Raw genomic sequence first — 12,409 nt, 5'->3', positions numbered from 1 at the left:
GAGGGACAAGCTCTCCTTTCCCAGGTCAGAAGGAGAGCCCCATACTCTACCTTCAACTTAAAAATTTAACTAGCGCCCAGACACAGCAACCCATGCAGCAAATACCCATGGCTGGAAGGTAGCGTAAACTGGACCCTGCTACCATCCATATTTTCTTATCTTGAGCCCACCTCCCCATACCTTGAAATCAGCTTTAAAAAGTTACACAAATTTTAGCAATAATCTGCTTGAGAGGCTTTACGTTTTTGTTTTCCTTGCCTTAGGCACCAGAGCATCTTGAGGGAGAAAAGCACATACTGAAATAGTCCTTTACACACTGCCAAACAGTAATTAGCTGCCTTGTGTCTGTCCTGGAGAAAGCATTCCTGCCACTACTGTCCTATGGAAATACAAATAGGAAACATGGACACACTGTGATGCAGGGAGAAAGCCTGCTCACGCACACAGGGATCTTCTCTGACCACCATATGAGAACAAGCCTCTGCTAGCATCAGTTTAGGCAATGACAGAAATTAAATGAGACACGAAAGTTAGGCCAAAAAAATCTGAATATGATCAAGGCAGACTGAAAATTGTAATTGGGCCTGAAATCTCAGAATTGATGGACAGGCAACTAGCTGCCTACGTGATATTCGCCAACTCCAGGGCCTAATTGTCAGTCATCTGCCCAGAACAAGACACAGAACACAACAAGGTTGCAAAGGCCCAATGCTGGACACTGCAGGAAGGGTGTGTAAGGTAAATTCAATCAACCCCACAGCTTCTAGGGTTTGGGCAGCATCTGGGCCAGTCCTACAAAAGGGAAATTTGGGAAGTGGAAGAGAAATGATTGGAGCTTATCCTACCCATGAGGGATCTAAGTGATGCTCAGCGTGATGTTGCGAGCTCCGAGAACCTGGCAGGAAAACATACTTACGAGCAATAATCATATTATTCAACCTATAAATGTTATTAGTTCATTACCACTAAGAATATCAGTATTAACATTTTATTGCACTGCAGATCTTGCAGTCCTCAGCACATCACGCAAGTTCAGGCTGTTTCCTCACTAGACTTGCACGCTTGGGTTCACAGCGCTAGATAAATGAATTGTAAAAGCGTGCCACTTAAACGCGTCTGCCACATCTCCAGGCCATCATGTGGTCAAACGTCTGCACAAACACAGACAGAGGAAAAAGATGTTCCCTAAACAGCAGGGGTGGCATTCACCTCCCCTGCCTCTCTATGCAGCTGTTTACAAGGAAGGAGCTGCTCTCTGAATTGCAAACCCCCATCTGACACAAGAGCCGTGGACGGCCGCTGCGCCCCAATCCAGCCAGGGGAGACAGCAGAGGGGGACCAGGGCAGGCGTGGGGCAGCCCCAGCATCCCTCCCTCCTATGTCAGCCTGCGAAGCCAGAGGTGCACAAAGGCCCCGGCTATTTAGAGCTGGCATCTTGCAAAAAATAAAATGCCTTTTTCTCTTGTTTGCCTTGTGAACTAAGCCAGTTACAGGCCGCAGGGACCCCTGGCAGTGTCAGTGTGCAGTGACCGTATGCTACCCCTTGGTCCTCAGGATTTAGCTCAGACCAAAAGCTGAGGGTGGCTCTAGAAGTTTGGTGGGTCCAGCTGGACCTTAATGCCTGGCATAGCAAGCCCAGACCTGGCTGGCTCTACACCGGCTTTGAAGGGATCCTACCAGGAGACAAGTGTCCTTGAGCTCACCTGAGTACCAGGGAAGTGTCCTGTTCTTCCTCCTCCCAGAGCTGGATCAGGGAAGGGGCTTTCAGAGCAGCACACTGGATGCCCCCCAAGGCACGCAGAGCTCGGATAAGCACCCCTAAGCCACCCACCTCCCTGCATCAGCCTGAAAGTGCACACAAAACCCTCATTATTCAGAATGGAGGGTATCAGCCACCGTGAGAGAGATTCATTTAAGCTGCACCAGCTTCAGAAACACCCAGACCCACCAAACCCAACCCCTTTCCGAATCATTCTTTTTTCCTAGATGGACCCTCAAAAACATTATCCTCACATTTCTGGGAGGGGCAGGACCACCTCCCTGATTGCACCCCTTCCCTGGGGCAAGGCAGGTACTATTTCAAGGGAAAAGTGATCATTTGTTGCTCTTTGTCCTCCAGATGCCTGATGTAGGAATCAGCCTTATGTTACTGGGGCTCCTACTTGATCCGATATCTATATGCTTAAGCCTAAAAATTATTGTTGCTGGTACTTTTTTTTCCCTAAGGGAAAGGAAAAGGAGAAAAAGAAGAGGATGGGAAGGTCAGAGATGATGAGTGCATTGTCACAGGCATGCCCAGCTTCGAGCTGAGGTTATCCAGTGCCAGGAGCTCCTCCTGCTCAGCACCACTAACATCTCCCCTGCAAGGAGCAGGCACTTCTCCCTCCTCCCCCTTCTCCCCAGCACTGCAAAAAACAACATAAACATCTGCATTTACCTTTCTGCTTATTTAAAAATGGTAGTAAGGGTGAAGCCAAGGGACTTCTTTTGCCAGAGTCCTTGGAAAACACTTTGCTTTGGTTAACAACAGTTTCTTCAATGGGTTTCTTCAGGATTATTCTTTCCTTCAGCTCCTCGGTGCTGACAGCAGAGGTCAGGGGCTCAGCACCTACTTTTGGTGCAACAAAGGAGGATTTCAGGTAGGACGCGGACTCTGCCAGGTTTTCCCTGTTCATCCTGCTCTCTGTCGTTTTACTTGCTTCGTAGTCTGAGGCATCAGTGCGCGAGCTGTTCTCTTCCTTGATAATGTCCATGACCATGGGCTTCATCAGAGGGGAGTCCTGCTCCCTCTTTGGGCTCTCTTCGGAGGCCGATGAGGCATCACAGGACTCAATGATGAGCTCGCTGTCGAGCTCAGCCTCCCGCTCCTCCCTCAGGATGCTATACTGGATGGATGGGGAGGCAGGCGATGGAGGAGGTCCTCCGATGTGGCTGAAGGTCATGTAGTTGGAGTGCAGCACCTCCTCGGCAGCCAGTGGGTCCTCTGAAACCAGCTCGATCTCCGAGTCCCCCGACTCGGCACTGCTGGCTTCATTATCCAGGGGTGAGGAGACGGCAGGGCGCCCAGGTTTGACACGCTGGTCTCTCTTCTCAGTGGAAAGGGCTGGCGACCGCTGCACCTCTGGGGTTTCAAAGGAAAAGCTTTTTGCTTCCTTGATGGCACTGATGAGTTCATCCTCTGACAGGCTGCCTTTGCCCTGCGACTCTGAGCCAGACGGTTCTGCCACCCAGAAAGAAAGGGGAAAAAAACAGAAAAAAAATTGTTAAAAATAAGATTTTCTGGCTGCTTAGGCAACAAACAATAGATTTCATGCCAGCATGGATCCCTCTAGCAGGGCTGGTAACACAGGCAGAAAGGCTTCCCGTCTAGGATGACTAACAGTAATAATAGCTTGTCCTTACAGAGTGTTTCCCATGCACATATTCCTTATAAAAGGAGGTATCATTAGCATCATTTACTGAGGAAAAAGCTGAGGCACAAGGCAATGCTGGTCAGTGCTTGGCCAGTGGCTCAACAATATGGTTTTCACCAGGAAAATCACCAGTCATGAGGAATGCGGGCTCAGACCACGTGTGACAGCATCTGACTGTCACCGACAGATACGGGTCTGTCCTGGGGACAAACACACACACAGGGCTGGTAGGTTCCTGGCACCGCTGATTGTAACAACCCATGTGTAGTTACTGGTAATTTTGTCAAACTTTAACTTTCAGGTGTGAAATGTTCCAGGTCAGAAACTTTTCCCAGACTTCCCCCCGCCCCCCCCCCCCCAACAGGGAGGCGGGTGGTGAATTCTCTGCTTTTCTCTCAGCTGGGTCCAAGAATGACACATTTTTTTTACTGTAATTCTTAATATCATTAGGAACTACATTAACCAAAATAATGCCTGACCAACTTGTCACCCAAAATTTGGAACAAAAAAAAAAAAAAAACAAAAAAACAAACTTCTCTGCATTTTCTGGCTCACACTGGAAGAAGATACACTCAGAGAGTGAAATGAGCAGTTGATAAGGCTGACTGGTCACCCAGGATTAGCAAGAAGCCCACATCCCATACTAGAAGGGAACCCAGTAGCAGACTTCCCCACCTGTTCTGCCTCCCTGTATATCACTTTACCATGTGGGATTTTGTAATGAAATAACAAAGAAAGTAAAATTGCATGTAAAGTGTTCACAATAAGAGGTGATGGAGGCAGCGTGAGGTGCATCAGCAGCTGTCTTGAGTTACTGCATGGGGAACAGGCTTCACTTGATCATTCAGAGAGCATCAGCCAGCCTCAAACCCAGACTGCACCTGGGGCATCGGCAGCAAGGCCAGCCAGGCCACCTGAGCCTGTCTGTGCCAAGGGGGACCACGGCAGCAGTTTGCATCCAATCCCCTGCCGGCGTCTGGCCGCTGCCGCCTCGTGATTGCTGGTTTCCACCTTGTGCTTCACTGACCCAGAGGTGACTGCCATCCACATGCAAGACCCTCCCTTTTGGGTGGAAAAAAAGGCTGAATTCCCCAGTTACCTTGGAACAGCCATCAAGCACACAGAAATTTGTCCTCTGGACTCTCGAGTGCTCATTCACTGATTTTATATCATTATTAATGAGTCAGAGGTCACTAAGTGGCACTGCAGGTGATAAGGGTTCAAGAAAGCCATCAGGAAAAGAGACCCCCAAATTTCCTCCTGCTGATGCTAGTGAAGAGGCCCCTCGCAGGACACCACACGTCTGGGGACCACAGCAGAGCGGGGGGAGCTTCCAGCCCCTCAGCTGCAGGTGTGGGGAGCCCCACGCTGACCTGTGCCTGCTCCCAGTGGGTATTTGCCTTCAGCCCAGCCCTGCTTCAGGTATAGCCACTGGCATTGGCCCCCCGAGCCCACCCAGCTGTGCTGGCCAACTCTGCAACAGAGGGTGGGAAAGAGATTGTATCAGATGTGACCTGGGACAAAACCACTATTTCTGGCTATTTCCAGACTTAATTTCTCATGGCAATGGCATAGTGATTTCTTCTTGATCATATGCCTTCCCCAAGATGAATCGGGTAAAGGGGGAGGTTTTAATGATAGCACCCAAGCCATGACACCCTGCTGGGAGACAGGCAAGAAAAACCAGCTTGCCCACACCCCTCCAAGCAGTTTTGGTTTGTGCATCTGCCAATACATATGCCATTGGCGGTTTTGAGCACATATTGTTGGCATGTCTGCAGCTCCTCTGACAAAACAGCTCTGTTGTAAAACATCCCTCTCGCACGAGAAAGTCCTTCTGCAACCCAGATTATGGCCGCAGACAGGATTAAGGTGTTTGGGACTGTTACAACACACTCCTGTCCAGATGCCGGGAAGTTTCTGTTGAATGGGACACGCTGAGCAGGAGCCTGTGCATCCTTTTCCTCTGGCTGCAGAAAGCCCACATGAGCTGTGCTGCTCTCCTGCAGTACAGCATGTAAGCATTTTCTCCCTGTGCGATGACTTAATCCGGCACACGTCCAGACAGGCATGTGACCGCCAGCCCTCGTAGCACAGCAACGCGCAGTCCCTCAGCTTCACCCTGCTCCTGCCCGCGCTGGCAGTTTGTAACTAACTCTCAGCCACAGCGTTTACCTTGCGAACAAAAGCGTCCTTTGTGGCCAGCAGCAGGGTGTCATATTTACCGCTGGCACAGCAAAGCATATAAATACCCACCGCCTTTCAGCGCCAGCACAGCATATGAACAGACCACATCTTCCTTCCCCAGAAGGATGATGGCCAGTAATTAAAAGCAAACCATTTTCAAAAGTCCCAATCCAAGCAAGGGGGAACTGGGGGCTTCGCCAGGATGCTTGAGGGGTATCTAGGAGTGACAACTTTGCTGGGTCACTGGGTAGAAATAGCGAGGGCAGGCTTTACATTTCTTCCTCGCTTACGAACACCGAGAGCCTGGGAGCAGCGTGTCCCCAGCTGCAGGGAAGGGGGTAAATCCAGAGAAAACACCCTGCAGGGGCCAGCCCCTAAAGGAAGACGCCTGCTTCTTTCCTTAACGGAATAGATAAGCAGTGCTTCTGGCTTTCCAGCACCCTAAAGCAAGGTGGTGGGACCTCCCAGGGCTGTTCGGGCAGTGCTGGGGATCAGCTTTACCCATAGAGGGGAACATGTCTGTGCCAGCAATTACACCAGCCACACCAGTGCCTCCCAGTCAGGCAGCAGATGCGAGGCTCAGCCACGCACTATTCAGCTGGTTTAATGGGATACGGTTATCAAGCGTCACGAAGGCAGCTTTGAACAGTCGCCAAAGACTGAATAAATAACAATTAGCGCCTGAAGTTCTTAATTACCTTGTAGTGCAAAAAGCGTAAATCGATAAAAACCAGCATGTCTCAGAACTAGCATGCGATGTCACCCAGTCAAATAAAAGAAGAGAAATGGGACTTGAAACTATTTATTATCTAAAGTTTCTGGCTGATGCAGACAGGATAAACTCACAGCTGCAGTGGACTCTTTCTACTTTTTTTGTGTGTGTAAAAGCGTACAAATGCACACTCAGTTTTGGATAGGAACTAAGTATTTCTCTAAGGATAGGTATTAGTGTGGGTGGAAATCCCTGACTGCCATTTTAAGGAAATCCCAGTTGATTTTTAAATGCTTCTAGATGCCATCAAAGCAATGCAAATTTCAGCTTGGGAACATTCATTGTCAAGTGTCAAGTGTTCATTGTCAAAAGGTTTTGATCCAGGATGTTGAAATTTAATTTCAAGTCTGAGAGTTCTGTTTCCTGTCACAGAATTTTATTCCTTTTTAAAACACTATACTACTTTCCTGTTTTAGCAGCGTATAATAGGGAAAATGAGGAATAGATATCATGTACTACTGCAGTAATCAGACAATAAGAAAATGTATAAACATGGGATTTTGGTGCCCCCTCCCCAACAGAAATCAGGAGCCTTTGAAAGAGACTGGCCCTTTGTCTTTCCCATCCCCATCGTAAATGAGGTGACAGCATTTTCCTCCTCAGCACTTTCTGAAAGCAGCACTTTGACTTGAAAACAGCACTCATTTTTAACAATTTAACCTTACTCTCTGCAAGAGCAAAAAGGTGTTAAAACAGCCATTAAAATTTTACAAAATGGACCCAGATATTTGCAGCGCCCTGGTCCCACACACCCCATTTACTCTGGGGAGCATGGTCAGCCAGGGTGACCAAGAGACCTCAAAATCACCGGGATCCAGCCCAAAGCATCACTTGGCTGACGATACCCCCAATGACACCCACCAGCTCACAACATCCCCTCAAGGAGATATCCCCATGGGGACCAGGCTCAGCAAGCCTGGATCTGACCCCAGCCCTGCTCCTGAGTGGTTCTCATCAACTTATTTCTGTGGATTCCCAGCTGTGTCTTCCCCTCTTTTCACACAGAAAGGACAGCCCACCCCGAGCAGTGTGTTAGTGACGGGCAGCACAGCTCATGTCTCCCTTTGGTTCAGCAATGCAAAGTGGTGCCCAAGCAGGGCAGAAACACCTCCAGCCATAGAGACCCGTTAACATCTGCTCACACGCCTTTAGACCCACCCCACAAAGCCACAGTAATTCTCAAACATGCAGCGCTACAATTGCAACCACTCACTGAGCGGCAAAAACAATAATGCCACATGCCGACATTACCTGTGCCAGAGGACGGTGGTGTGACAGACCCCGGGCTGTCATCTTCTGGCTCTGACACTGTCACCGTTGGTACCACCTCATGGCTCGGCTTCAGGCCGGTCTCCGGCTGAGTCGGACTTGACTCTTTGCTGGTAGCTTCCCCAGCACTTTCTATCTCGGTGAGTGTGATCTTGACAGGGGCTGTAACCACAGAGGCACCATGCTGATCACCAGATCTTGTGTCTTCAAGCGGGTCTTGCTCTTTGGCTGCCTTCGTGCCCTCTGAAGCCATCCGCTGAGGTTCAGCAGTGTGGCTGGACCCGGTGGGTATTCCCCGGTACTTATCGATAAGGCCTGGGCTCTCATCTTCTGAGTCAGGGTCATGTTTTTCTTGATATTTTATTTCTTCTGATCTACTTATGTCCATGTATTTATAAGCTTCTACTTTCATGGGATCTGCTAAGGTTTTATCGACTTCAGTAGACTCTGCAGGAGTCATCTCTATTCCTGAATCTGAGCTAAACAAGCCACGGGACTCAAACCCAGTCACATCTTGAACAGGATGCCCCAGCGTGTTAAACCCCTCTGTGCTGCCCGAACATGGAACGGAGCTGTTTTCCTGCTGATAGATGCCCGTGAAATAGGTGGAGTCCCGCGGGGTGGTGTAGTGGACATCCGAGATCAGAGAGGTGTAGAAGGAGCTGTCGCCCCCGTTGGCAGTGGAGCCGTAGTCAAAGAGGTGCGATGCGGCTGTGACACCTAAAGCAAAGACACAAAAACAATGCACAGTGAAGAGACAAGTGCCTGTGTGCATCAATCTTTCTGCAAAGCCACACTCACTCACCGCTGATTTTAGATTCAGTTTGTGCACCAGGCTTGGCTTTGCTTGCAAGCTTTTTGGGACTGTCTCTTACTATATACCTTTGGGCAACATAGCGGCACATCTGTCAGATGAGGCTTCCAGCTGCTTTTGTATCTTAAAGTAGCTATACGGAGCCTGATAGCTGCTCAGAGTTCCCAGCCAATGTTTGCCCAGCCTGTGCATAAAAATTTCTAGTGATGGTAATCCCACAACCTCCCTCACAATCTGACTCAGGAGCTCACCATCCAATATCCTTAAAAAAAAAAATCTAATATCCAATACAAAAACAAAAGTAAGAAGGTTGTTGGGTTGTTTGGTTGTTTTTTTTTGTTTGTTTTTTTTTTTTTTTTTTTTTTTTTTTAATACAGAGAAACAGAGGAGTTCCACCCTAAGGAAACTTTTCATTAAGAAAAAAATTCTGCTGGACAAAAATTGAGATGGAAAGTTGGTAAGCAGCTTTAGATTTCATTTTCTCTTTTAAGACCAGCCACCCTAGATTTGTGAAACATCAGGGTAGAGACTAAACATCCTCATTTAGCGATTTCCACATGCCAAGAAAGTTGTGTCCTGTGTGCATCATCTACAAAGCATGCCGGCATCAAAGTGGTTAAACCTCTACCCACGCCCATGCATCATTTTCATACACTGCCTCTAATTCCCTCTGTCATGCTTTAGGTTCCTGGGGATGGCGCTAATTAAATTACAAACAACGGCCACTCTCTATTTGCAGCATTAATATAAAGCACAGCTCGACAATGGGAACAGAGAGATCCCCCATGAGGGAGGCAGGGAGACAAATTTTTATGGGGGCTGAGGGAAAGGGGGTGTAGAGGAATAAAGCTAATGTCTGTAGGAGCTGGTGCCTGTAGGAGGGCAGTAGCCTGTTAACCACTTGTGCACTGGTGCACGCTGCATCACAGAGGCTGGCCAGCTTTCTCCAACCTCTGCTCATCATCCTGCAAGGGATGTGGGGCTCCTGACCTGCTCCACATGTGCCGTGTCCTGGGCTACCACGCACGATGCAAACTTAACAGTAATATTAAAGGGATATTGCTGCAGCTGCAAAGCCAGAAGCTGGGAAACGTCAGCATGAAAGCTCCTGAGCTGGTTGCATTTAGTTATTTTCTTTCTTCTTGCACAAACATAATACCATCTCTAAACACCATTACAACTATTTTTTCCCCACAGCCATCCATACATTAGCCACACGCAGCTCATTTAGTGAGCCCTGAAGCAATTTTTTTCCACTTAACACTGTTCAGCGCTTAGCTGCAGGCTTTATTTTACAGCACAACTTTGCTGGATTTGACATGCACAACCCAAGCCCTGCACAAAGGCAGAATGACCATTTCCCACATCCATATTTTTGCATCACTCAGTGCTATGGTGACTTGCAGGCAACTTCTCTTTCCTGGGCCACCTTTAGGGTGGGAACAGCACACTCCTGCTGTTACAAGGGGAAACCTGGTAGCATAGGGAAAAAGCAACCCAAAAGTGCCACAACTTGCTTTTCAGCCTCCCTATGCTACCCACTCCTGTGTGTCTGTCCTCACTGATTTTGGATGCTGTTGGTCCCCCAGCAGCCCTCACCACTAATCTGCTACTGCACACAACAGCAGCTCCATCCCCACACCCCAAGAGCCCATGACCAGGGGTTCATGGCAGCTGCCTTTGCCATACAAGAGCACAGAGCAAGGGGTGCTGTAGCTAGCAGGTGAAAAATTATCATCATCATTCCCAGCCTTCAGTTTGCTCTTCTCACCACTATGGAGCACTGCATAGAACTTCTCATAGAAATATTTATGATCGAGCCAAGATCTTGTTTCACAGTGGTGAGGGTCACTGCAGAGTTTTTTCCTATGCATGTGAATTCAGGACTTTTTTTTTTTTTCCCCTCTCTATCTATATAACTTTACATTTACCTACTCTAAATTTCACCTTCTATTTTCCTGCCAGCTCACTCAGGGCTGCAAGATCCTTTTGCAACCTGCTGCAGGTGGCTCTCATCCTCGCTGCTCCCAGTGACTCAGTCTCAGCAGCGAAAGTATGCGAGAATAGCGCCTAAGTGGAAAACCACAGTGAAACCAAAGCAGAACAAGGGCTAAGCTGGGCTGCCCAGCACCCACATCAGGTCCTACCTGAGGTCATCCAGTGCCTTGCAAGGACAGCACATACCCAAAAAGCATTTCTAAATGATCAGTAAGCAAAAAGGGATAGGTACTTTTTCTTGCAAATATTTCTCTTGCTGAACTTGCCTTTTTGAAAATTACCCATAAACAGGCTTGGATTTTCACAAATGTGTTGGTGAGCTGGAATTATCTGCATTGTTTATGCCAACATATTTCAGGCTGTGAATTGCTGACTGCAGACTATTCATGCCTGTTGCCGCCAGTATCTGCTGTTTGTAATTTACTATTTGTGCTGGGTGAGTGGCTGTCTAAATCACGGGGTTTCAGGGCTGCTTTTTCATTAGATGATTCCTTGGTGCCTACTGGGCCTGATCCAAAGTCCACCGAATTCACTGGAAAAATCCCATTGATTCTGAGTGGCTTTGGACCAGCTCAAGATGGCTGTGTGATACTTTCTGCTCTGGGTGCCCATGAAAAATGCACCATCACAACACCATCAGTGAGCAAAAATCAGTTTATACAGACATCCCACAATTGCTAGTAAAGAGGGAGCACAAACATAGTCAAAGGAGATTGAAGTCACCGTCAAACAAATATTCATGGATGCTGTCTGCAACTTTCATTTCTGCTTTGTCCACAGTATATGTGAGCCAGATGCACATGCATTTGCAGCACTTAGTAATGCTGATCAATAAAGCAGTGAAAAGGTTTCTAATGCATTTGCATCAGGTGCTTCATAGCAGGAGTTATAGCAAGCCAGGAGAGCTTGCAGGAGAGTCACTGTGATAAAGAGAGCCTGGGAAAATATCATCTATTCTTTACGTTATTCATCAGCAGAAAGAAAAAATAACCCTGAAATAGTCGGACAGAAACATCAGTTCACGTTTTCAAATAGTACAAAACCAACGCTGTAGCAGATGTTAACATCAGAGCTGATTTAAAATGGACTTACTATAGATCATGAACTTTTTTCTGCAGTGGTTTTGCAAATAACAATGAAATCAGAAAATGCATTTCTTACTGGAGAAGACAAAGAGTCAAAGGGCATGTGAGCATGTCCATGCGCATGTGTGAGCAGAGAGAGGGTTCACATTAGCAGGACGTAGAGGGATCCCAACTCTCAAGGTAACCACAGAGTCCAAAGCACTAAAGACAGCTGAAATTGCCTAATTACTAGGATTTAATGCAACTCTGTTTCCGCAGGGAATGATTTAAAGCCATTGGTAAAACTGCCTCTTATTTGGGAAGCATGAATCTATCAGCTATTAGGTTGGCTGTTGAAGACATGGAAACCTATAATAGCTGAGCAGGTTTTTGCTGAAGAATGGTGTATTCAGAGCCTGGTGATTAAGCAATGCCCTCTCTGACTTTAAGTTTATTTAGTTCAATATCCGTGGGAAGGAGAAGCCTTGAATAGCACTGGTAACGGATGGCAGTATCAGATCTGAATTTACCCTTGTTACAAAGGGTTGGGTTTTTTAATCTGGATTTCCCTCAAATGTGCCTAAAAACTTGCCTGCCAATTCAGGTAAAGCAAAGCTATTCAGCGCCTGAGAGCAGCAGTCATGCTTTTTGTAATACGAGCCCTCGGGAAATAATTTCACTTCTTGCGACCAGCTAAGAAGTAATGGGTCTGATTCAATCATTTCGAGCACAGCTGAGATGCTCAGCAAGTTACATACATTTTCATTAACTGTAAAGAAAAAAAAATTTTGAAAATGACTGTTTTGATTCCTCAGAATAAGTAAGTGAATGCTCCAGAAATCCTCTCCTACAGCATTGGATTTAGAGCTGTGTAGCAATTGACACAGGAAAT

At 47.4% G+C, this 12,409-nt stretch overlaps 1 protein-coding gene across 2 annotated transcripts in view; it reads right to left on the bottom strand.

The window, feature by feature from the left end:
- RTN1 (reticulon 1) overlaps nt 1-12,409 on the bottom strand; it is a 122,240-nt gene that overhangs the window by 47,591 nt on the left and 62,240 nt on the right. For both annotated transcript variants that reach the window (XM_009461692.2, XM_087747985.1), the window contains exons 2-3: nt 7,624-8,361; nt 2,438-3,220 (exon numbers count right to left, since the gene is read on the bottom strand). In XM_009461692.2, the coding sequence (XP_009459967.2) occupies nt 2,438-3,220; nt 7,624-8,361 (1,521 nt within the window). The remainder of the gene's footprint in view (nt 1-2,437; nt 3,221-7,623; nt 8,362-12,409) is intronic.

The sequence above is a fragment of the Nipponia nippon genome, unplaced genomic scaffold (genome assembly GCF_047370975.1).
Source record: "Nipponia nippon isolate SJK-2023a ecotype South Korea unplaced genomic scaffold, ASM4737097v1 scaffold_11, whole genome shotgun sequence".
NCBI classification, from domain to species: Eukaryota; Metazoa; Chordata; class Aves; order Pelecaniformes; family Threskiornithidae; genus Nipponia; species Nipponia nippon.
The sequence above is the reverse complement of the archived record's forward strand: the minus strand, read 5'-3'. Positions and strand labels throughout refer to the sequence as shown.